The sequence below is a fragment of the Hippoglossus stenolepis genome, chromosome 2, assembly GCF_022539355.2.
Source record: "Hippoglossus stenolepis isolate QCI-W04-F060 chromosome 2, HSTE1.2, whole genome shotgun sequence".
NCBI lineage: Eukaryota > Metazoa > Chordata > Actinopteri > Pleuronectiformes > Pleuronectidae > Hippoglossus > Hippoglossus stenolepis.
In genome coordinates this window covers 8,688,722-8,715,189 of record NC_061484.1, presented here as the reverse complement: position 1 = coordinate 8,715,189, position 26,468 = coordinate 8,688,722, and the positions used below count along the sequence as shown (strand labels likewise).

Genomic DNA, 26,468 nt, shown 5'->3' with positions numbered 1-26,468 from the left:
TACCCCATACTCCTCTTTACAATCTCTCCATCAACACGGGTGTGGTGACGTAGGTAGGGGTTCATCCGCCTCTTTTCAGGTTGGACTCGTGATTCCACATTGTATGGTTTCTCAATAAAGAGCATTCTTTGAATACTACACAATCAACCTTTCCTAGAGTCTATAACCTGAAGCAGTTGGTAATTGGAGCCTGCCTGGTTCTGCTGTTTTGAAGCAGGTTTAGAGACACAATCACACACTGAATGGTTTAAAACGATTCCTTCCTTCAGAAGAACCTGTTTAGCTATTTTGCATAACATTCATTAATTTGCTCACAGCAGTGAGAAAAATGGCACATACCAGTGACAATTTCACTTCGGTGTAACTCGGGGCTAAAGGTTGAAGGCAAGGCATTTCTAAGTTAGCCTGGGTTATTTTAGTCCTATCAAACAGAGAAAAAAGTTTGAAACAAAGTTCAAGTAACAGAATATCTCATTATCATCCTCGTCCAAGTCACGCATGGAACAAACCTGTCCACCAAACCAGCTCTTCTCAGGTTAGGGGTGACAGATTACTACTAATCTCAGTTTAGGCTTGCTTGATATTTCTTCTAATAATTTATTTTGATTTGTTTAAATTGTACTATTTTTCTTAACTCAGCAGCCATTGGATGGATTGCCATGTGGAACAGACATTTGTGTCTGTAATTTACCATGTGAAGCAGCTCCCATACGTGTAGGTTTATACACTGGAGGGACACTGCATGTGCGTGACTTTGTCTACAGTGATTGTGAAAGACTGATCTAATGTTACATGCAATGCTACTGTGATGTGTTGGAGTCTGAAACATGAAATATTTCTTTGTTACACAGATCCAGAATGCCACCTGTGTCAATGCAGGAATCTATCTGGCTATTGACAACGCAAAACTGGCAGCAGACGACTTCAGAACCAAGTAAGCAACAAGATCAGAGACAAAAAGTGTCTAAAATCTGTGAATCAACCAGACCCTGCATTTGTTAAGAATGCATACATTGATGTTAAGTTGCAAATGTCTGCTCTCTCCCTGCCTCACAGGTATGAGAATGAGCTTGCCATGCGTCAATCGGTGGAGGCAGATATTGCCGGTCTGAAGAGACTGTTGGATGAGCTGACACTGGCCAGATCAGACCTGGAGATGCAGATCGAAGGCCTCAGGGAGGAGCTGATCTTCCTCAAGAAGAACCACGAGGAGGTGGGTCCCAGACGCAGAGCATCTAAGTGAATGTGCTTTGCAATTCTTTGAACAAAGAAACAAGATCTATCTACTTCTTAACAAACTGTTTATTCACCAGGAATTGGCAGCCATGCGCACCCAGATGAGTGGACAGATCAACGTGGAGGTGGACGCAACACCTCAGCAGGACCTGACCGCCATAATGGCTGAGATCCGTGAGCAGTATGAATCTGTAGCTGCCAAGAACCAGAGAGAGCTGGAAGCCTGGTTCCAGACAAAGGTAAGACAGGGCCAAAACCACAGTGGATTCATTTTGATCAAGGGTATGTAGTACTATATGACACTAATGTTTTTACTTCTACCACAGTCAGAGACGTTGACCCAGGAGGTGGCAGTCAGCACAGAAGTCCTCCAAACGACCAAGACAGAAATCACTGAGCTCCGTCGCACACTGCAGGGCCTGGAGATCGAGCTGCAGTCACAAATGAGCATGGTAAATAAAAAGGAGCAAATCTCTACACTTGCCTTACCAATGCTTTCTCTCCTCGTGCCACTTCCAACATTTTCCAGTTTATACATTTTTTCACCTTCTTTCATTCTTCTCCTCTCTTTCCTCCCGCAGAAATCGGCACTGGAAGGCACCTTGGCGGACACAGAGTGTCGTTACTCCATGCAGCTCCAAAGCCTCCAGATGCAGGTGACGAGCCTGGAAGGACAGCTGATGCAGCTGCGTGCCGACATGGAGCGCCAGAGCCAAGAGTACAAGATGCTGCTCGACATCAAGACACGGCTGGAGATGGAGATCGCAGAATACAAGAGGCTGATGGACGGAGAGGGCAGGTGAGGAAATAAGAGACAGGGTCAAAATAATGCTTTGAAATACTGTCTTTCCCCTTCAACTCTGGAATTTTAACCATTACAATGGTTTTAATGGCACCACTGTATTTGTCTTTCTTTTCACAGTATGAGTGTTTCATCAAGAACCTCCTCATCAAAGATGATAGTGGTCACAGAGGAAACGCGGGACGGCAAGGTGGTGTCCTCCTCTGTCACCACCACATAATCTGTCCCACAAAGCAAGCACAACACAGAGGGTCACACCCGAAGAACACAAGCTCAACATCGAAACCAAAACCTTCCTTCATATGCACATGTGAATGTAATAAAAGGCTCTCTGTTTGCTGACTACTATCTGTCTGACCGAGTCTCCTTCATTCTAAATGATTCTAAATGATTCTAAATGATTCTAAATGTCATTATGGTAACAGTTGCAATGGTTTGGTTTATTTTAAATTGCACATTTGATCTTCATCCTGATAAGAGATGATTTAAGTATTTGGCAGATCTGAGATAAGATTATTTTAGACAAACGTGTTTAAAATGACAGCTTGAAGCTGGAGTAGCAAAGTGTTCCAACCACGTTATGAACCGGATATAAAGCGATAAAGAAACTGGGGATAAGGTTCTTATATGAATCCTGAGGCTATTTAAGAGGGAAAATGTTCTTACCTACTCCTCAACAATTTCTTTTGTGATACCGATGAGTTCAGGGCTTTACCCCCACAGGCTGCACAGGTTTCAGCAGCACATCAGCAAAATATAGCTCTGTGTTCAAAAGCAGCATGTTTAGGGATTTCCACCCAATAAGCAAGGATTCAAAAGTTCAAGTATACCTGCAATATACCAGTTTACTTCTGCAACAATAAGTGAACGTCCGCCCCTCACAACAAGGAAGTGCTGGGTCTGAATCTGCTTCCTCCGGCAGTCTACATGCAAGTTTGAATGGGGGCATATGAATTCAACTCACAGGGTGTTACGAATGTGGCGGACTGGCACCTTGTCAAGGGAGTTTACTTCCACCTCATGCATGCTGAGGTAAACCGACCGAAAACTTTCATCCCTTTTTTATTCCCCATGATGGAACTTCATGTGTGAATTAAAATATGTTTCCCTGAATCTGCCAACCTGTTCCATAAACTGTACATCCAGTTGACACATGTCAACACCTTTCAATTTAAAAACTCATCATACAAAAATATAATAATAGAGGCACCCATTGGTCCAGAGGAGGAAGGTGCAGGGTATTTTTTGGTTGCAGTACTTCTTTTGGCCACTAAGATATTTTGACAAGAATGCTGACATGCAGTGCCTTGGTCTAATTACACTCCCCTACTACTGCAGCTCCATGGGGCAGCAGGTTTTCACTCAGCAGAATGTTATGGCTGACACATTGGCAAACAATGTCTTTGCATTCTGCAGAAAATGTGCAACATTATAATCCCACTTGAACCATATATCTTCCTAATCAATGTAAATGTTCTATTTCTTGCCCTTCAGCTCTGCTTTGATCTCCATCATCGACTGCATATAAAGACAAGTCTCCACATCCTCCAGTTCAGCAAGAACTAAGCCAGTATATCCTTGATACGGGTGCCGCGGTCTTGTGCCTGTGATTTATTTAGTTGTTTAATTATTTGGAGCCAGACACTTCACAGTAGTGGAGCTGCAGCATCAAAGTCCTGCCGATCCACGCTCTCAACCAATCCCAGTGAGTCAGTCTCAACTGTCAATCATGACATCACACCTTTTTTTAAGCATCAAACACTAGAAACCAAACTTATCAGAAACATGAACACTTGTACATACATCAGCAACTACCTCAAATGACAGAAACCGTCTTCAGGAAAAATGTATTTGACATGCACTTAATTTGGTCTATGTCCGATCTGCTAACATGGAGGAGGTGTAGTTTATAACCTATACTGCAGCCAGCCACCAGGGGGCAATCAACATCATTTGGCCTCACTTTGAGGAGCAGTCATGCCGTCTATCTTTACCGTCTATGATTTAAACTAACTCTTGAGAAAGGCATCTGGGTCATATGTGCTAAACTTTTAATATTCTCCACCAGCTAGATGAAACTTGTAATCCTGTGCCTACAAGTAACAAGTTTGTCAGAGCTGCAGAATTTGGAATCATCTTTAGGTGTGTCAATGTGAATGGCCCGCTATTGACATTACACGTATTATTTGCATTGTCAATTGAAAAAAATTCATGCAACACGTACAGGTAAACTCCAAGATACAGTGACACCACTGTTTTTACACTTTATACATAATTCAAACAAAAAAGACTCATACTTCATCAGTGAGGGACAAAAATGATCTGCTCATTATAGAATTCAACGACACCAGAAACTTCAATTCAACTGCAGTATCTTTATTGATTTTTGTGATTGCTTCCAATTTTTCACTTAATCTCATCCACTTCTACATCAACAGTCTTGCTAGTGCCGACCACCCTTCCATCCACAACTGTCTCCACCACCGTGATGACCTTTGTGACCACTGAAAAAAAGAAATGAAACAACAATCATGAGCAAACTTTAGACATTTTAGACACATCAGGTTCAATTTAATGATAAAATAAGGATAGTAGGTTGTTGAAAAATGCTTACCTTGTCTGGTGCTGGTAATGATGGAAAAAAAGAAAGTGGAAAACATTAGTCTGGAACATATCTACATCACCATTGTCTTCAACTTGAGTGCATATTTTTCCTCCAACACCCTCTCATTTGTCTCATTTTCAAACGTTTCTCTATCCCCTGTTTCTCTCTCTTCGTCGGGTCTCACCTCTCATCCTCCCCATCCAGCAGCCTCCTGTACTCTGCGATCTCTAGCTCCAGCCGGGTCTTGAGGTCCAGCAGCATGTCGTAATCTTGCTTGTTGCTGGTGATGTTTGCGTGGAGCTGGGACAGCTGATTCTCCAGGCTTGTGACCATGGCCTGGAGGCTGGCAAGCTGTGCTGCGTAGCGAGCCTGAGTCTCTGCCAGGGTGTTCTCCAGAGTGGATTTCTGTTGGGGTTTCGAGGGAAACAGGTGATTATACATTCAGGAATATTACATGACAGTGTGCATCTAAAAATCTGCTTAAAGAACTGTTGAGTGTTTAGCTAACGCCAACTCCTCATGTCTCCTTATTTGCTTTCTTGCAGTGCTGAATACAAAGCTAAAACCTGCAGCAAATTAGCTTAGCTTAGCTTAATTACTGGATTCAGCTAGCCTGGCTTGGAAGTAAAAGTTAAAAGAGTCTGGTACCAGCAAAAGTATTGTGGTGTTATTGGGGGTTACACAGACTTGTATTCAGCCATGCCCACTTGTCTTGTGAACCGATGGTAGTCTTTATGCTAAGCTAAGCTAGCTGGCTAACTGGCAGAGGCTTCATATCTAAAGCACAGACATGAATGAGGTATCAATTTTCTCCTTTAGTTCTTGGCAACAAAGCAAAACAGTATATTTCACAAAATGTCAAACTACATCTTTGAACCTACTGTTTCTATAACCATACATTAAAAACTACTGTGTCGTCTTGAAAATATAGTATCAGTGTCAACCCCAGCAAATAATCAATCTTCACATGTTTACAATGTGGACATACCATGCTCGAATTGGACTGGAGTTCGATCTGAAGCCTCTGGAGGGTGCTCTTCAGGTCCCTGACCTCTGTGCGGGACGTCGTCAGGCACTCTGTGTTTGTAATCACGTCCTGCTCCACCACTGTAAGCTGGACACAACATGGCACGTGTTAATGAAGAATATCAAGTGACTTGACCCATAAACGAATTGAGCGGCGACCGTTGTGACGCCTTACCTTGTTCTGGTACCAGGACTCGAGCTCCTTGCGGTTCTTGCTGATCGCGCCCTCGTAGTGCTCTCTGATTTCGGCCATAACCTTGTTCAGGTCTGGAGAGGGAGAAGCGTCTACGGACACGTTGACAGTGCCTCCGATTTGACCCCTCACCAGAAGCATCTCCTGTACAGGTCAGAGGGGAAACAACTTGATGAGGCACTGGAAGAACGCAATAAACCTTTTACTATTACAACAGTAGTCGATGCAATGTATGGGTGCATTTACTTTGGCTTTCATCTCTTTTCACTTTGTGTGTGTGTGTGTGTGTGTGTGTGTGTGTGTGTGTGTGTGTGTGTGTGTGTGTGTGTGTGTGTGTGTGTGTGTGTGTGTGTGTGTGTGTGTGCGCGTGTGTGTTATGTGTTTCTGTTCTGTTTGTTGGAAAAACAGAAGCAATGAGCTAATGGGTGGAGAGAAAAATACAAGGAAGTGTGCAGAGAGAAGCAGGGGCAGCTTTGGGAAAAGACTAAAGGCGGCAGACGTGTTTATTTAAGCCTAACCTACCATGGTGTTTCCTCAGTCTTATCAGTGTTATTAGAGGTAAGGCAGAGGTCATGTGAGTGAATTGTGACCAGTTGAAACCAGGATTACAGTGAATAGCTGGTGTATTTATCTCTCTGCAGCTGAAAAGTTGGATGGTGTTTGCCATTTAATCAATCACCAGTGTAGTAACATACTTTCAAGTCATGTGCTTACACAGGGTGGGTGTTGGCCCATGGGATACATTACGTGATGACAAATGTAAACTGTGTGTAAAGCCACGCTTGAAAAACCTGAACAGTTTGAAATCAGCGCACCACTACTGGCTGTTCCCTCATCTCACCTCTTCGTGGTTCCTCTTGAGCATGATGAGCTCGACCTTCAGCGACTCGTACTGACTCTCCAGATCCATCCTGGCCATGTTCATGTCATCCAGCACCCGCTTCAGTCCAGCAATGTCAGCCTCCACAGCCATCCTCATGGCCAGCTCGTTCTCATACCTGAGGAGGGCGACACACAGGGAGGACGGACAGACAGGTCAGAGAGGTTCGGTGGCTCGTAAAAGTTAGAATTCATCAGTTAGACATTAGTTACCACTCTGATGCGCAATGTCAGGTTTCACTTATGTGTCAGTGGAGAGAGGGGCAGGGGGTATTGACAGAAATAGAGGACACTCACTTCATTTTGAAATCATCAGCAGCCAGTTTTGCATTGTCGATGTCCAGGATTGTCTTGGCATTGAGCCTGGAGGCGACACGAATCTGAGGAAGAAGATAAAAACAATGAACCGTGTAAGGAAAGATAGAGTCTAGCTTCCGTTTCATATCATCTCACTGTACACAACAACCTGACTGATATGGGAGTTTTGAGACCAGCACTGGTATTTGAGAGTGTAGATGGTTGGTTGAATTTTGTTATTATTGGAGGAAATCCCTTAAATCTTGGGTTCTTAAAAAGTTGTCATAGATTAGTGTAGCCTACTCGGGGGGGGGGATTATCACACATTGCATACTGATGATAACCTGACCTACTTTAAAACTATGACAGACATACCAAACGATTTACCACCTACCCACCCACTAACAGTGAATGTTAACATTCTAAAGATGAGAAGAGAGAAAAGACAACACCCACGTCCCCGTTCTCTTACCTTGTCCTTCAAATCTTCGATGATGACAAAGAATCTGGTGTGGTCATGGGAGACGATGGTTCTGCTCTGGTACCAGTCTTTGATCTGCTTGTCCAGGTGATTGTTCTCCTTCTCCAGGGTGCGCACCTTCTCCAGGTAGGAGGAAAGACGGTCGTTTAGGTTCTGCATGGTGGCCTTCTCGTTGGCACTAACGTGGAGGTCCAGGCCGTCGGTGAGGTCGAAGCCTCTGGCGGGAGACCCGTAGTTCATGCTGGATGAGGAGATGCGGGTGCCCTGTCCACCGGCTCCACCGTAGACGCTCATGGTCTTCTGGCCGTAGGATGTCGATCTGAAAGCCATTTTGGAGGGTTTGGATCTGGAGTTGATCTGCTGTTGAAAGCATCACCTTGGTCTCCTTGTTTATATAGCGTCACACACAGAAGAGTGGGAAGGGCCATGATGGATAGTTGAAAGGCAAGAATGCGGTTGACAGGTTACCCCATACTCCTCTTTACAATCTCTCCATCAACACGGGTGTGGTGACGTAGGTAGGGGTTCATCCGCCTCTTTTCAGGTTGGACTCGTGATTCCACATTGTATGGTTTCTCAATAAAGAGCATTCTTTGAATACTACACAATCAACCTTTCCTAGAGTCTATAACCTGAAGCAGTTGGTAATTGGAGCCTGCCTGGTTCTGCTGTTTTGAAGCAGGTTTAGAGACACAATCACACACTGAATGGTTTAAAACGATTCCTTCCTTCAGAAGAACCTGTTTAGCTATTTTGCATAACATTCATTAATTTGCTCACAGCAGTGAGAAAAATGGCACATACCAGTGACAATTTCACTTCGGTGTAACTCGGGGCTAAAGGTTGAAGGCAAGGCATTTCTAAGTTAGCCTGGGTTATTTTAGTCCTATCAAACAGAGAAAAAAGTTTGAAACAAAGTTCAAGTAACAGAATATCTCATTATCATCCTCGTCCAAGTCACGCATGGAACAAACCTGTCCACCAAACCAGCTCTTCTCAGGTTAGGGGTGACAGATTACTACTAATCTCAGTTTAGGCTTGCTTGATATTTCTTCTAATAATTTATTTTGATTTGTTTAAATTGTACTATTTTTCTTAACTCAGCAGCCATTGGATGGATTGCCATGTGGAACAGACATTTGTGTCTCCCTCAGGGTGAATTGTAATAACTCTGATCATCCCTTGATTTGCTTAAGACCAAAGATGTGTTATCCGCTCACGTTAGCATTCAGCCCAAAACACTGTGCTGCACCTCCATTTGTGCAGCCTTCAGAACCACAAACAGGGCTGCAGACACGTAGCCATCTTAGATAACTTCTTCCTAAAATTGCAACTAACAAAAATGCATTTTGTGAACCAGACTATGGTTATTTAAAGTCATGTTAAAAGATTAGTTCTGTTAGTAATTCTACTCTCAGGCACGTTACCTGACCTATTTCACAATCACAACCTGTCAATTATGTTTTAGTTCACATGACCCTCATCCCATATCAACACAAACTGCAGGTTTTAGAAGAAATATGATATATATATATATGTGAAAGCACTGGTTAACTAGAATGACACTCAGTAGAGAGCATACCCACACCAAGACCCAACAGTCAAGAATTTTACGTACAATCTGTCCCCTAAACATGCCTGATTGTTTTCATAAAGATCCATGAATTATTCTCTGAGCAACTGGTGCAAATGTTTAAAGATCTCACTATGTGAAATAAACAGAAAGATTAAATCCCGTATCTGAACCTAACGTTTTTCCCTCAGCTGTACTGCATATAGTCTTGCAGTAAGTACCTCATAGTGTTTGCGTAATTTTGCTTACAAACAAAACATAACGTCCTTCCCAAGAAATGAAGGTAATTAACACATAACTGCCTGAGCTGGTGTGTACAGCATTACACTTAGCTGCTGTAACTGTTTTGAACGTGGGCTGGCGTTTACGAGCAGCGGGTTGATGAGGTAATTTTAGTCTTTCGACATGTTTTCTCTTGCAGTACATTCAAGTTTTGATTTGTTATTTCCTTTTCTCAAAAGCACAAAACAAACAACAAACTGTAACCTGACTCCAGGGCTGCAACATTTGTTAAAGGTAACTGGAAATGTGGTTTTCTTCACATTATTTCTCCTCTAAAAACTGGTGGAATAAGAACAATCTGATAAAACCCTGCTAATCTAAACTTGTTCCAGTGGTGAAACAAAAGTGTAGCATGAAGACATATTGCGAAATGATTAAAAAATCTCTACCAACTTTTAATATTCAGATGTTTCCAGCTAGTTTGGTTGGGTTATAATTATTGTACAGCTTTCTCATGGCAGCAGAAAATGATAACCCTGTTTTTTCGTTCTTTCAGTAATCTCTTTGAACAACAAGAGCAGGGCTGCCTTCCTCTCATCACCTCACACACACTTCAGTCAGCAGTCACACTGATAAGCAGGGCGAGGTCTGATGACTGATGGTTTGATTGCACCTGAAGAATGTCAGTCTGTTGGTTTTTTTTTAAACATGGGATGATGTGGAATAATCATACTTGAGACACAAGACACAATCCGATTCCTGCGACAGACAACAAGCTGTGAAATGATTTATGTGAGAGGACGTCTGCTTGAGGTCCATGAGTGGCAGTCGGAGATTCCTTAAATATTGAACTGTCTGGTTAAAAACAACTTGAGTTGGGGGACAAGAAGGTGCCGCACCGCTTCAGGTAGATAGCTGACATTTAACTTGTCATAGAAGGTAAAACATTAGAAGGGCAGACACACGTTAGGGATGCACTCTGTGTAAGTGTCCCAGTGAGAGAGATGACAGTTTGTTCAACAGCAGGGATTAATGTGATTAGTTCAACATGTGGTTCCTGTGATGACATGTTTTAAACTGTGTGCTGTGAACAAGTCGTACTGTCATTATCTTCTAATACTAAGACCTAAATACACTGTAACTCGGCTCCAAAGAAAATCTAGAAAATGGGCAACATATTACTTAACTAAGTAGAATGCCACACAGTAGATTCCATACCTCTGCCAAGGCTCAACAGTCCTCATGAAACCATATTTAATTTCACTAGATCTACATTTCAAATTTCACACAATCTTAAATATCTGTCTGTTTTTTTTCCATCAAGATCCATTAATCATTGTCGAAGAAATCAATAAAAACATATAAAACACTGTTAAAGTAAGTGAAAAAAGAAAATCCTGAATCCGCCCCCTGATCCGGATTTGCATGAAAATGTAATGGGTTCTTCCCTGACCTGTTTTGTGGTAATCTGTCCAGTAGTTTTTGCATTATCTTGCTTACCAACAAACAAACCCTAACCTAAGCTAATTTATCTGTCAAAAGAACAGGACATTGTATTTTAAATTATTTTTCAAAGAGGTAAAAATAAGCCTGAAACAAGTGAGATGCTCACACATAAAACCGTTGTGCCTGGTGAGGGCTCATTTAGACATTAGCTAAGTGGACAGAAACAGACAGAGCCTTCGATCTGAATTCCGTGTTCATTTCATCCAAATTTGTGCACATCTACGAACAGATGAAACGGAGCAGTGCCACCAGAAATCGTTGGGCGGCAGTGTAGCCAATAGTTCAAGTGATACGACACCAGGAAGCGAGGAAGATATTTCAACAATGACCAAACTTTTCGAGGAGAGACTTTGCAAGTGGGGGAAACTACAGACATCTGATGTTAAATCAGCCTGAAGAATAATTTTCAGACAAGATAAATCGTGAACTAAGGCAAATTTATCTTCCTTAGAATTCACCTTTGCTTCAACTTTTAAGTTTCTAAATTTAAACTCTTTTAGAAGATATAGCGTTTCCAAGGCTGAAGCTGGTTTTATGATAACATTGGTTGAGTTTCAAGCCTCGAAGTCTTGTGGGCAGTAACGCAGTAACCTGATCAGCATGATCAGCTTGTAAAACTCCTTCATTGATTTTTACCTTAATCCTTTCAACCCTTTTTTCCATCTCAGAGTAGAAAATCTCTTTTGTTCTCTCAAACGCTCGAGACAAGAATGCTGCTCTGCCTGCTTCCTTGGTGCTACTGCAAAATCTTTCTCCAAGACAAGCAACGCTGCTGTGTTTGCATGTGGTGAGGGATGGAAAGTGTAGGAACACACCTTTATGTAACCATGCTTGAGTAGTTAAACTTTTTACGCAGTAATCTGGATAGTTTGGGAAAATGACTGTATTTTGTGTGTTTTATTGGTCACAGAGGTTAGTTGACCTTTAAGTTTGGCAACTTGGTGAATTGAATGTGATTAAATCACAGAAACTCAAATGTGCAATAAAAGTTTTGGAGCACAAGAGCCTGAGGGTGTTTTACTCAGTGTGAAGAGACATTTGTACGTATGAAAGTTTTTACAACTACATTGCTTTCAATGGTTTTTTTGTTTGTGTTTTACACTGAACTGCAATAATTTCTCTGCATGTTTGTGCATTGATAAACAACTATTACACTTATGGCACTTGGTCTGTATTTATAAAGCACATAACCCATTCACACTCATTCATAAAGTGCATGTACCTTAATCCCAATATAAATATCAAAATCAGCTTTTATACTTTGATCTAAATGAATGAAAATTACATTTTTAAAATTAACTGATTAAAAGTTAATTAGCAACATTTTTGTGTAATACAAAATACTTTATACGATACTGATGAACCATAAAAAGACATTGAATTGTCAGCACTGTATGAGTAGCATGGGCTGTCCAGTCGTACCATGTAGTATGAGTTTTTGTACTTGGTGAAAATATGTTGATGCATGAGGAAAAACTAACATCCTTAGTTTTAAGGAACAACAATAATAATAATAAACTATATTTCTATAGAAACTTTTAGAAAACTGAAGGCAAATAATGGGAAACAATTAGAAGATCACACAACATTAGATCACACCCTCTGGGAGATTTTTCCAAACAGTGGGAGTTATGAATTTAAGTTATGATGGATAAATATCTGCAGGAAATAGACATTCCTCCAGAACAGAGCAGTGAGAGTAGTCCGAGGAAGCACCACTCTAGCCCATCCCACCCCCTCCAAGAGTCTTCTTTTATTAGCATTTTTAAATCATGTAGTCCGACCGAGATGTAATTTTCGATTACTCATGTTAATAAATCAATCTGTGCAAGGTATTTTGTCAGTGGGTTTGGAGGTTTATTAGGTAAGCTAAGCTGTGTAAAAAAATGTCACAGCACGGACCAATCCAGACCAAGCACAGACTCACTCCCTTCAAACCTCAACGCCCACTTTCCTTCAATGTGCAGGACAGAACAGAGGAAAGAGAGACAGAGAGAGAGAGAGAGAGAGAGAGAGAGAGAGAGAGAGAGAGAGAGAGAGAGAGAGAGAGAGATCAAAGTGGACACGCATCATCTATTACCAAGAACAAGAACTGCTTTGTCTCTTTCTTTCTGCTCAGTGAATGCCGATACCTTCAGTCATCCACAGACACATTTAATTCCCAAGTCACATTCATTGCCGTGTGCCTGCATGTGTGCATACCCGTGTAGTTGTGTGCACTCAAAAGCCACATACCCTTTGTCTCACTGAAGAGTAAGAATGTGTTTCTACCCTTGTGTTGCAATACTCAGCTCTATTTAAACACTTTGAAACCTCCCAGACAAACAAAATCATCCTATTACATTTTTTCAGTATTCATAAGACAGATAATGTCATTGTTTGGATCTCATATTTCTCTTTTGCCCCTCGCTTTCTTTTGTCATCAACTGTGGCAGCCCGATAGATTTAGAAAGAAATCAGAAAGCTCATTTTTTTAATTCGACAACTTTCACAGCTTTCTTGGGTGTGGCATGGTGGTTCACTTGCAGCTCCGGCACAGAAGTGAAGCTCGCTCAGTTTACATGGTGAGCAGGTTGATGAATGATCACTAGATGGTGCACTTCATCAGAAAAACTCACCTCCACGGCTCAGAACAGGACGGGTGTGGCCGTGGGATAATCGGTTGCATTTGGAGACAAATAGTCCCTGAAGACCGTATAACTTTCCCTCTTATTAACTTTGCAACATGACATTTTTATCATTCGCAGCCTTTTTTTGTCGACTGTATATTAAAATATCTCTTCCCGTAGTGTAAGTAGGGTTAGAGCACAAAGTTTGTTTTGTCCATATCTTTGTCCAACTTTAGTTAGGGTTAGGGTCTGCTTCAGATGAGTTTAAAAGTGCAGCTGATTATTCACCACAATATACAGGTGAATGTTTAACTTGTCATGCAGAAACTGCTTCCACGTAGAATGGGCAAACACCAAAACCAACGTGGCACACACACACACACACACACACACACACACACACACACACACACACACACACACACACACACACACACACACACACACACACACACACACACACAGGTCACAGGGGTAATCCCACCTCTCAGCATATAAAATCAGCACTAAATGCCTAACCCTAACCCTAACCTAAACCTAATTCTAACCATAAAACCAAGTCTTGACCCCTAAACAGTCTATTAAAGGGGGGGTCACAAAGTGAGGACCGGCCAAAATGTCCTCACTTTCCCAAAATGTCCTCACTTTCCTAAAATGTCCTCACTTTCTCAAAATGTCCTCACTTTCCCAAAATGTCCTCCCTCCGTAGGTTGTAGGCTTACAAAGATAGCTGTACAAGAGCACACACGCACACGCACACACACACACACACACACACACACACACACACACACACACACACACACACACACACACACACACTCCTAACCCAACGCTATTTATAAAGAAATCAGAACGCTCATTTTGAATTCTCCAACTTTACTGCAGCTCGACAACTTTCACAGCTTTCTTGGGTGTGGCATGGTGGTTCACTTGCAGCTCCGGCACAGAAGTGAAGCTCGCTCAGTTTACATGGTGAGCAGGTTGATGGATGATCACTAGATGGTGCACTTCATCAGAAAAACTCACCTCCACGGCTCAGAACAGGACGGGTGTGGCCGTGGGATAATCGGTTGTATTTGGAGACAAATAGTCCCTGAAGACCGTATAACTTTCCCTCTTGACAACATGACACTTTTATCATTCACAGTCGACTGTATATTAAAATATCTCTTCCCGTAGTGTAAGTAGGGTTAGAGCACAAAGTTTGTTTTCTCCATATCTTTGTCCAACTTTAGTTTGCTTCAGATGAACTTTCTAATTAAAGGGAACAACTGCAGAGAGCTACTGAAAGCAGTTACTTGTCTACCAAAGAGATGTTAATTTTATTTGTGTCATGTGAAATTCCATAAATGTGACACCACCCTTTTTTTTAGCACACACGTGTTTTATATCACTGTGATTCTGAAGAGATGAATGAAGAACACAGAAGACCACCAGGAATAAAGCACTTCCAGACAAACCTAACAATGTTCTAATATGACCTGATTGATTGTGCTGGTGGAATGAGTGAAGGTAGGTCTAGTGACACAAGAGACATTTAGGAGAGTTTAAAAGTGCAGCTGATTATTCACCACAACATACAGGTGAATGTTTAACTTGTGGACAGTCTAACCAAAATCTTATCTTGACACTAACCATTAACAATTAATGCCTAGCCCTAACCCACAATTCACATCTTGAATCTTCAACTAACCTGAACCAGGAGCTCAGAAATTATGTTTTGCCTCATTAGGACCAGGCATTTGAGGTCCACTGGTTCTGACAAGGTCAGTGTTTATGTTGGAAAAAGTCCTGATTAAGTAACAAAAATTAGTACAAATACACACACACACACACACACACACACACACACACACACACACACACACACACACACACACACACACACACACACACACACACACACACACACACACACACACACACACACACACACACACACAGGTCACAGGGGTAATCCCACCTCTCAGCATATCTTACTGGAGATGCCCAGTCAGTGGTTCAGTCCAGGTCATTTGTCGGACTTGTTGCATGCTGGGATATTATTGCAGGTAGTTGAGCAGGATTTCATATAGCCTGTGGAGGGGCGTGGTACATTCTGGAGGAGGCTCAACATCTGTGAATCATTGTTACTCACCCGTCACAGAGGTGCTATCACTGCTGCGTATGCACTTTTGCATGTATCTGTCTGTATACAGAGCAGCACAAGGCTTTCTGAAGAGGTGTTCTCAAAGTGTTGTTGTGGAGGTGGTTATTGAGGAGGTAAGACCTGAAAACCCTTTAACCAGGGTGGATACAGCTGTTCATTAAAATCATATAAGTTGGGAGCTGATTCACAGAACGAGCCCGGTTCTGTTTGGCTGCCGCTGGCCATTTGGATATCCTGCGTTTGACCCTGCATTCATTTAGAGATACAAGGGAAAGATAGCAGCACATGCAGAGTTCCATATGTTTTCAAAATACTCATACCTTAGGAATTGGCTGGGCATTGAGAATGAATTTGAGTCAAAAACCAAACAGAACACAGACATTAATCAAACTAGAACAGCATTCAGTACAACACACACTGCCATAGCTCAACATTCCCCTTAAATTCAAGCAAGCTGCACCAAATTGCACAGTTGTAGATATCAGTATATGGCCATTTTTTTCATCATCGTCTAGTAAGTCCTGATTTTGTCCTGAAATTGAAATGGGTTCTTCACTGTCCCATGGCCTATCCTTCCACCACGTTTCCTGAAAATCCCTTTGTCAGTAGTTTACTGTAATCCTGCTGACAAACAAACAAACAAACAAACCAACCAACCAACTAACAAACAAACAAGAGCATAACCTTGTTGGCAGAGGTAACAATGTTTATCATATGTATTGTATCACTTGTTGTTATTCAACCCTGATATGATTAGAAAAACGTCATATTTTATGGACAGGACTGAGCCAGTGGGATTTGGCCTGGTTTGTCTGTGTGCCAGAAAGTCAAATGCTAAAAGACCTTTAGCTTGCAAAGATTATCGTTAGCTAACTATTTCAAGACGTTGCACAGGCTATATGGTTTAAGAAGATTTTAGTGTTTTAGCACATACCTAAACGTACCTGCAAATGATGTCCCTCCAATACTAAACATGGAGAATCAGCGTTCAGTTTCTATTCTCCTCATTTTTGGAATGAGTTCTGAGAACTGCAGATCCGCTGCAACTCTTAGTTCTTTGAAATCAATGCTAAAGCCACTGCCTTTTGTTAAATCAAATAGTTACTCATTTCTTACACTGCACTGTTATTTTATCTGTCTCTTTTATCTCTTATTTTATTTATTTATCTTTTATTCTCTATTTAACCCTTTTAATTTATTTTCAAATGCTTCTTTTTTGTTTTGTCATGATGCCTTTTACATTTTATGTAAAGTGATTCGAATAGCCTTGTTGAAATGTGCTATACAAATTGACTTTGCTTGCCTTACCTTGTAATTACATTATCCTACAGTTTCTTAACCTTTATGATTTATGTGACATGAATCACCAGTGAAGTATAAAGTTAATGTTAGGCTATGAACAAACTACATAGCTGTTGGACGACTTTACCACTTTTAAGCTTTTAACTGGATTTGGCGCACTTACGTCTTCTGTAGAAGCAACCGACTTTTTAAAAACATGTCAAACCTTAAAAAAAAATCATGAGTGGGCTATTTACTGATATTTCGTGTCATAAAATATGAAAAGGTCTTGAGCTTACCTTGTTGAAGCGATCTAACCAATAACCCAGCCTATTGTTGTGCATAGTCTTAAATAAAAAATGTTTTTCCTGCTTATTATATTTGATGATATTAGGCTGCTGGTATGTAATGTGCATACATGTAGCCGCAGCACTGACTGTCACAAGGTCACAAAGGTCAGTCTGTTGACCCAGTCTCTGCAGAATGTGGTGACTGCACAAATACAACAATCATTTTTTCCCCTTAAAACAGATGAAGCAAAAATTTGTTAAAATATTACATAGAATGAAATTTCTTTACTTTTATCTTTTGATTTTATCAATATATTAAAGGCACAGTGGTACTATATATAGCTACATGCTAACCTCATCATGCTAACATGAGCTCATCACTTTGCTTACATTTGTTAAATAGTAGCGAGCTAAAGCTGAGACTGAAATGTCATTAACTTTAAGTACAACCATAAACTCAAATATTAGACAATAGAACACTTTCACTTACAAGATGAAAAATCATGGGACACATTTGATAATGGTATCATTTATTTCATAATAAACTTAGTTCCAAGATAATATTTCACGACTTGATATGCAATGGAAATTTGTATAAATATATAAATACAATATAATAAATATCATAATATAATAATATAAACTTGTACATGTAAAAAAAACAAGGTCAACACTAACTAAGGTTATAAAAACATTGCGTAGCTATGTCTTTTAAGGAATATGTACAGTGAGAAACACAGTATTGAAAAAGAGATTGAACTGTAGCCTTTAAGTTGAGTACATGAGCTCCACATGTGTCAGCAGCAGTGACACACTTTAAGCTGCTGCAACAAAGAACAAAGGTGCACCAGTGTGACATCGGTATATGACATGACATGTCATATGTGCTATCTTTTCAAAAACGGAACTGACCTATTGTGAAAGACATGAGAACGTTGGCTTCCTCTCATTCCCACCACACCACGAGACTGATGTGCACGGGCCAGGTTATGTGCAGTATCTGCAGTCAGGTGCAGGAATCCAGATCATCCAGAAGTTACAACAATAGATGGAATTTAAGCAGGAGTGACACATATGTCTACCATCCTCGATGTTGCTATGCTGCCAAAAAACAGTGGATTATTTTGATGGTGTTGTGAGTCTATGGTAACGTAGAGGTGATTGTTTAGAAACAGAAGAGTGGACTTCCTCTCATGCCTCCGTGAGCCTTGAGTCTTTGTTTTTGCACTGAATAGAATCTGAAAAGCAGGAAACGAGTGTTGTTGCAGGAGGCAATCTTCCTATTACCGCTCATTGTGATTCATTAATCAAAGGTGATTTAGGGCCAGATTTATGACCCTGAAGCATTTATTTGACCTTCTTCAAAGTTACCTTTGCCACTTTAATTTCTCTTCCCTTTGAAATTTGAAATTGTACCACAGTGCACTATACAACAGTTCAGCACGACATGATGCCTATTGCACAAGAATTAACAAGCTGCCCTGTGAAAGACAAATGTGCAGTGCAATAGCTGTTAGCATTACCTGCAAATAGGTTATCTGCACAGATTGCTGCATCTCTTACCCAGGAAAAAAAATCCTCCTTTACTAAAGGTTGAAGTCTGTTTTGGACCTTATCTTTATTTATACTTCACAATAAGCAGTCTGATTTGAAGAGGGAAAGGGTGGAGTAGTATTTCGTCTGAGTCATGCAGTTTACTACTCATAATGCATAAAACAATCTCTCACAAAGGACTAGTGGGGCCACTTTAAGTTTGAGATAAAGTTAACATGAAAGCCTTCGAAGATTTAATGGATTTAAGTGTAGAATGAATGATTTAGTCACAATGTGTGTTGTGTATTTTAAGATAAGGAATGTCTTGCAGGTCCTGTTTGTATTGAGTAAATACTTTTTTCTCAGTCATGCTCAGTCAGATACTAAAATGCAATCTGGGTCAGAGGCTCACTTGGGAAGCTATAAAAACAGTCTTACATGTCATACTCATTTGCCATAGTAACTACAACATATATAAAAGAAATAGGTGGTACTGATACTTCAGATAACACAGATGAAAACTTTGAGAGGAGTTTCCTGCAGCGATGTTCAGGAGAATTTTGAGTTTTCAGTCGACCATGTGAATGCGTCACAGGTTTGGTTTTAGTGAAAACTCCCATCTATGGTCTCAAGCTATGAAGTCATTGGCTTTTTGCCTTGACATGTTGTGAAGCAGTCGCTTGTCTCCGACCTACTTTACACAAAGCTATGCCTCAGCAGACAACCCAACCAGCAAGGTATTTGCCCCCCCCTGTCTGTCTCTTTGCCAAGACTGACTGATTCAGCTGCAATGCAAGAAAGCTCAAACTGTAATTGCTTCATCCACATAGCATTTTGTCATTCCAGGAGCAGAGTACAAATTTATCTTGCGGACGACAAACAGAAAACTCACACAAAACTTTTTCCCTTTTCTGTACCCATGGGACCTCATAGCACCTTCTAGGGTTCGGAGTATATTTCCACTCTGATGAGTGGGAGTTTTTCATGTTCTCAGTAAGGGTCTAAGTGTAGAGGATTTCACTGTTTTCATAATGTGAAAGGCCCGCTCAGACTATATTTAACAATTGATCTGTTGATCTGTTTCAACTCTCAAACCACAAAAGGCTTCAACGGTTATTTATAGAGCTGTAATAAAAGTTACTTCCCTTTTCAAAGATGAATTTTGTTGGAGCAAATTGTGTTTGGATGGCTAAAACAGTCGAGAATAACAGAGAGGTTTGTATGTTTATACATACTTTTTTGAGTTGTTGACCTCAAATGAATAGTTCAACATTTGAGGAAAAATCTATATTTACTTGTTAGAAAAGATGATTTATGCTACTCATGTGTCTTTACGCTAAAGATGAAACTACGACCTGCAGGGTGAATATCATGATGAAGACAGTTAAAGGTGTCCACAGGATAGATGTTCATAGTCATGCTAGCTTGTCTGTTTATAGGAAGGTTGGATGGCTCCATTTCAAGCGCTCCTGGTTTTGGTAGTCAAATCAGCTCACTTTTAGACTCTGTGCCCCATAAGATTACACTGTAGCCAATGATTCTAATAGTACCATTCCTTCACACACACACATTTATAGGTCCCAGGTTGAAAAAAATACCAGAATTCCACTTCAAGATCTAAAAGTTACATGTTTCTATCCAGAATGATTTTTGATTATTATTGTTATGAAAGGTACTTTACAGTGAAGAATGCGTTTCTGGTTTGCATGAAAAGGTTTGAAAAAAATGTATGGGCTTTTGGTTTTCAATGGTTTTGTGGATTCTAGAAAAATTCCTCTAATTTGTCCACGTGTCTGTGATAAGATTAGTTTGATAATTGAATACAATTCCATACAGAGGGACCAAACCCTGCTCAAACAACGAGTATACATGAAGCATGACTCATTGCACTGCTCCCTTTGACAGAGAGGTGATCCCGTGTGACACCCCACACCCAACCGCCCCTCCGCTGACTCCAGATGTTACATTACAAGAGCACAGAGATTGGCCAGAGTCCAACTCTGAGATAAGGATGACACACACACACACACACACACACACACACACACACACACACACACACACACACACACACACACACACACACACACACACACACACACACACACACACACACACACACACACACACACACACACACACACACACACACACACAGGATATAAGACTGAGGGGGGATGTTGTATGTGATATGTTGAACAATGGGGGGGGATGAAGAATTCCCCTAAATGGGTTTGACTGAAGATATGGAAAACAAAAACTGGTTTGTGGTTCAAGGCTATACATTTTCCCTTACCGCTGTCAGACACTTAATTACTTTATAACTTACCTGCTGATTTGATCTGGTTGACTGCAGATTAAAAATGTCTCTGATAAGGATGAAGGAATATTACTTGATGTCATTATTGACTCATGGCGGGACTCTAAAACAATAACTGCACCTTTTGTTTGCATAAGGATACTCAGTGACTAGTGTGATCAAGACCAGACTTGCAGGTAATTATAAACCAGTCAAATTTATACATGCAGACGGATGCACACAAACAGTACACAAATACACACTCCCACAGAGAGATCCCCACAGATCAACAGAACACAAAAACACACACACGCACACTAGTTGCGTAACAGTTTCCTCACAGGAATGGAAAGAAACCGAACCCTGGTCCTTGAAGGAAAACAAACAGAGGTTCTGCTCAGCCTGTGGTTGAAGTGTAAAGGAAAACTCCCCCCTTCCCACTCTGCCTCCCTCCTCCCACACTGACCCGCCCCGGTCCAGCACTATATCAAGAGCCTCCCTCCCTCCATCAAACCCTAAGTCCTGCTGCAGTCTACAGCTTTACAACAGTCCTCTCTCGTCGTATCCTCTCGTGACCAGCAGACAGTCAGCCATCATGTATCAGAGCCACAGCATCATCACCGGCCCTGCCACGATGAGACAGAGCCGCAGCTATGTATCAAGTTCTCTTCCCCACAAGGCTCACAGTGTGTCAGGATTCAACACAAGATCCTCTCGCATCTCTTCTTCCCAGGGGCGCAACCTCTCCTCCGGGTATGGAGGTGGCTACAACTTTGACCTGTCCAACGCCCTGGACAGCAACGTGCAACCGAACGAGAAGGCCACCATGCAGAACCTGAACGACCGTCTGGCCACCTACCTGGATAAGGTCCGCTCTCTGGAGGCAGCCAACAACAAGCTGGAGATCCAGATCAGAGAATACTACGAGCAGAAGGGGCCTGCAGCAGAGAGGGACTACAGCAACTACTGGGCCATCATCAATGACCTGAAGGACAAGGTAGAGTGTGTACCAACCTCGACAGCTTTAACACCACAAGTCAAATGTTTGCAGTGCAGTTAATGATTATCAAGAGAAGATTTGAAGAGGGTAAAAAAGTAACAAATCGTCACGTCACGTCATAACTATGTCCTGACAATTTCCCTGATGTATGGGATCAATGAAGTGCATTTATTTTTCTGTAACTATGTTAGAGTGTTTGATGTGTGTGATGAGGTTTTTTGACTGACAATTTAGAATGAAATTATTTCTCAAAGCTAAACATGAACAAAAAAGGTTGTCAAGTGCTGTGAAACATGTTGCACAGCTACTGTGATGAGTCAGATGCAGCTTTCTCCCTACAAAGAGTCAGCTTCTGGTGGAGCCTATTGGCAAACATATCAAAATTAAAACCAGTCGATGAACTACTATACAGTACGTAATTGATACATTTGAATTTACACCCTCCCCCCCTGTTGCTGCTTTTCAATAAGATCGCTGGTGCCACCATCGGCAACGCCAACCTCCTGCTCCAGATTGACAACTCCAAACTGGCTGCTGATGACTTCAGGACCAAGTAAGCATGAGTCTGGATACTTCTGTGGACCTATCCTCATCTTGGAGAAGAAGTTGTAGTTGTTGCTCATCACCCCTCTCTTTTCTTTTCAAACTTATTAGATTCGAGCATGAGCTGATGATGCGCCAGTCCGTCGAGGCTGACATCGGCAACCTACGCCGCCTGCTTGACCAGACCACCCTGACGAAGGCCGACTTAGAGATGCAGATCGAGAGCCTGCAGGATGAGCTAGCCTATCTCAAGAAGAATCACGCAGAGGTGACTGACGCACTTCCTCCTGCTATGATAAATAATGCTTGCTATCATAACGTGAATCTGCTTCAACACACCTGTAGATTTCTTAAACTCTGCCAAAAGATCTTAACCCTGACTTCTCTCTGCTCCCATTGGCTGTTTAGGAGCTGGCAGCAATGCGCTCTCAGCTTAGCGGAACCATCAACGTGGAGGTCGATGCCGCACCCCAGCAGGACCTCAACAAAGCCATGGATGAGATCCGTTCCCAGTACGAAGCCATCACCGACAAACACCGTCGCGACCAGGAGTCTTGGTTTAATGAGAAGGTGAGAAGGTTTTCCCATAAACAAAGGCACCATTTCCCACACGTTGCAAATGACTGGGTTCACTCCCTCCGCAGTCTAACCTGTAATTAAACATAATCCTCTGTGAAAGCAATCACCAAGACTTCTAAACGTTACTTTATTTCTCTTTTCAGTCTTCAACCCTGACCAAGGAGGTGGCCATGAGCACAGAATCAATCCAGACGTCCAAGACAGAGATCAATGACCTGCGGCGCACACTGCAGGGCCTGGAGATCGAGCTGCAGTCTCAGCTCAGCATGGTGAAACCACCCCCCCTCTCAAACCCAAACCATCTGTTCTCGTCTCACTGATCTTGCCTTATATGCGCAAAATTCCCTGATCCCTTTCTTGCTGAGGGGGAACTGAGAAACAGCCAGTGTTAGAGGGCCAGGAGCAGAAGGGAGGTTGAAGGAGGGGGACTTTACTGAAAGATAGAAAGCAGGGTGGGAGAGGGAGAGAGATAAGAATGATGGGAGCTGTATTTGAGAGGAAGGAGGGGCTCCCGCTGGGGAAAACATATTATAGACATCTGCTCAATTTCTGAAAAGCATCAAAGAGCTTGAAGTAAACTGCAGGAATGCTGGAGTGGATCGCCCCAAAACGTTGTACTCCCACTCCCATGTGTGTGCCCAGCTAGAATTAATCCTTTAATACTACCTGCAGGAGCAACACACTGCTCTTGTGCAACAGTGGAGCAGTAGTGAAGAGAAGACACATTATTAAAAACCTTCTACATACAATTCCGCTAATTATTCCTCCAAAAAGGAACGCAGACATGCCTTTGTGTCTGTCTGATATATATAATCCAGGGTGGGGCTAGTGGTTACATACTTTAGCTTGAAATTGTCACAACTTTCACAAATGATTCACAACAGTGAAATATGCCTGTTGCAATTCACGTGCAAAAGCTGAACTAAGTTTTTCCTTTACCTCTCCAACAGAAAGGGGCGCTGGAGAACACGCTAGCAGAGACAGAGAATCGTTACAGCAACATGCTCTCCGGCTACCAGAACACAATCAACATGCTTGAGGCAGAGCTTGGCAACGTGCGCAGCAGCATCGAGCAGCAGGGTCAGGAATACAAGATGCTGCTGGACATCAAGACCAGGCTGGAGCAGGAGATCGCCACCTACAGGAGCCTGCTGGAAACCGAAGAGTCCAGGTAGACAGAGCGATACAAACGTACAGACTCATGCTGATACCAATTATTAAGAAGATATGCACATGGCCTCTCATCTAACTCTTTGTCTTTACTGTTTCCTTCCGTCTCCCTCATGACAGACCCATTGGAACAGGTAAGAGATGTCCGGTTTAACACGATATCACATAACCAAAGTGTAAATAGTGTAACAACAGACATCATGATCTTTTCTTTTCTTTTTAACAGGGGGCTCCAAGACCACAGTCACAACCACCACTATGCGCAGTTCCAGCTAGAAGGTCCATCTGGCAGAACAAGCTGTTCTCCGAAACACACACACACACACACACACACACTCACTGACTAATTAAAGTTGAAACACAAAATGAAACTGTACCGGAAAAAAACTGAGAAATGATGAAAGAGAAGCCTGTGTCAAAGTTTAAGCATGAAACATCTGAAGTTGAGAAGAAGAACTACATGACGTACTGTGTGCGCTTGTGTGTGTGTGACTGAAAAAATAAATCTGCTGGTGAACATGAAATTCGTGTCGTTTTCTGACTTTGCAGAGAGTCTACATCTTTTTCCATAACACCGGACTGTTTGTGCAGTCGTCCTGGCAACTGCATTACGTTCTGGGAGGTGGGATGTGAGGGTTTGCGGAAATCTACGTTATGTAACAGGAGATGTTGTCAGGAAAGGGTGAACAATGGTTCCCAGCTCCCAGTGTGGAAAGCATTAGTATCCAGAGAAGAGCGAGCTTTAATCTCGATGCTCTCATAACTCAAAGCAGCGCAGGAAAAACTTTCAGAAAAGTGCAAGTTATGTGAGCAAATAAAAGTGAATGACCCAAAGAGGTTTCTTAAACAAGACACACCCTGGCGACTGACTAATCTTTGCCCCGGAGGCTTTTACATGAAGCCTGTCACCTAGTAACAAGCACACACATGGCTCACGACAGAAACACTGAGTGGGAACGCAAACACTGACTAACCAAACAAAGAGAGTCACTGTGGAAACAGGTGTCATTTGGGACCGCACTTTGGCCTCTGTTTATGACCAATGAGCTGCTATGATAAAGCGCTGTGAAGGGTGGGGCTCCTCGGCCGCTGCACCATGACTTCATACGTGTTTTGTGTGAAAGAGGCAGGGAATTGTTATGTTCATGTGGTGTGTGTTAGAGAGATACAAGCAGAGAGGGAGTGAGAGCAGCACTTGAGCCGCTGTGCTCGGTAAAGGTCAGCGTCGGAAATTCATTATCCTATGAAGAATTTGCGATTCCTGAACGATGGTGTAATGTTGGTTTTGGAGAAGGGAGAGATTACAGAGAGGATCCGATTGCAAAATCCAGCCCCCCTCTGAGGAGCCTCACTCAGCCATATTTGGACCCATTTCTCTTGCACACTGTTATAATGACAGTTGATGACAAAGCCCTTAGAGTTATGCTTGTAATTAGATGTGAAAATCCAAAGCAGAGGTCGTGAAGACATGTTGCATCAAGATCTGACCATTTTACCCAGATCAGTGTTAAACCCACTAGGCCTGTTGAGGGAAAAACTGCTACAGAGCAAACTAATGGCAACCCTGATAAACTCTGAAGATGCTTCATCTCTGACATTTTAGATATTTGTCATATATTCAGTACATTGCTTTTAAGTTGTTTCCCATGTTTATTATATGCACTGCTGTCTGTCTCTCTCTGGGTGTGATCTGTAGAAGATACAGTACAAGTCCAAATCTTTGGTTAAATGACAGAATGTGAGATATAGGTCATATCTCATGCATTTAAGGATATAGACCTGAGTATCTGATGTTGCCCTAATGCTAAACAGGTTAGAAGAAATTTGAAAAGACCCCATTGTTTAATTTTGATAGTTTTGGGTTCAGTGATTAACTGCATACATGGCTAGAGACAGTGTAAATAGTCAAGAAATAGTTTGACATTTTGAGAAACATGCTTGTTTGCTGACTCGTGGAGGGGTAGATGATAAAATCTTCTCATCGCTGTATGCAAAATATGTATTTGTGTTGTGCATGCAAATTTGTAGGTTTGGGAAACAATGACATCACAGTTTACTTTGAGCATGCGCACCGTTTTGTGCAATGAAGATGTGCCAGGAACAACAACAAAAATGAAAACAATAACTTGCTCTATGTTCTTTCCATTTTCTCAGTTTACTGGTGGATAACAAACAACAAGAATCAAATTAAT

General features: G+C 41.8%; 2 protein-coding genes and 1 pseudogene across 2 annotated transcripts; 2 read left to right on the top strand and 1 right to left on the bottom strand.

The window, feature by feature from the left end:
• The first annotated feature begins 898 nt into the window (after positions 1-898).
• On the top strand, positions 899-2,386 carry LOC118122910 (annotated as a pseudogene).
• Positions 2,387-4,398: 2,012 nt separating this feature from the next.
• Positions 4,399-7,868, bottom strand: krt98 (keratin 98). The gene is made up of 8 exons (XM_035179759.2): positions 7,511-7,868; positions 7,039-7,121; positions 6,704-6,860; positions 5,845-6,006; positions 5,632-5,757; positions 4,828-5,048; positions 4,653-4,663; positions 4,399-4,542 (listed from the first exon to the last, which is right to left on the bottom strand). The coding sequence occupies exons 1-8, from the start codon at positions 7,847-7,849 to the stop codon at positions 4,445-4,447; spliced, it is 1,197 nt and encodes a 398-aa protein (XP_035035650.2). The 5' UTR covers positions 7,850-7,868; the 3' UTR covers positions 4,399-4,444.
• A 13,618-nt stretch (positions 7,869-21,486) lies between these two features.
• krt94 (keratin 94) lies at positions 21,487-24,800 on the top strand. The gene is made up of 8 exons (XM_035179747.1): positions 21,487-21,981; positions 22,455-22,537; positions 22,639-22,795; positions 22,936-23,097; positions 23,250-23,375; positions 24,057-24,277; positions 24,397-24,410; positions 24,503-24,800. The coding sequence occupies exons 1-8, from the start codon at positions 21,580-21,582 to the stop codon at positions 24,550-24,552; spliced, it is 1,215 nt and encodes a 404-aa protein (XP_035035638.1). The 5' UTR covers positions 21,487-21,579; the 3' UTR covers positions 24,553-24,800.
• The last annotated feature ends 1,668 nt before the right edge of the window (positions 24,801-26,468 follow it).

What these genes read in the sequence shown, in the direction of transcription:
- krt94 (XM_035179747.1), top strand. Translation starts at nt 21,580, where the DNA reads ATGTATCAGAGCCACAGCATCATCACCGGCCCTGCCACGATGAGACAG. An exon ending in GCTGATGACTTCAGGACCAA is followed by an intron (nt 22,538 to 22,638) that starts GTAAGCATGAGT and finishes CAAACTTATTAG; the next exon opens with ATTCGAGCATGAGCTGATGA. An exon ending in TCAAGAAGAATCACGCAGAG is followed by an intron (nt 22,796 to 22,935) that starts GTGACTGACGCA and finishes TTGGCTGTTTAG; the next exon opens with GAGCTGGCAGCAATGCGCTC.
- krt98 (XM_035179759.2), bottom strand. Translation starts at nt 7,849, where the DNA reads ATGGCTTTCAGATCGACATCCTACGGCCAGAAGACCATGAGCGTCTAC. An exon ending in GCTGATGATTTCAAAATGAA is followed by an intron (nt 6,861 to 7,038) that starts GTGAGTGTCCTC and finishes CGCCCTCCTCAG; the next exon opens with GTATGAGAACGAGCTGGCCA. An exon ending in TCAAGAGGAACCACGAAGAG is followed by an intron (nt 6,007 to 6,703) that starts GTGAGATGAGGG and finishes TGACCTGTACAG; the next exon opens with GAGATGCTTCTGGTGAGGGG.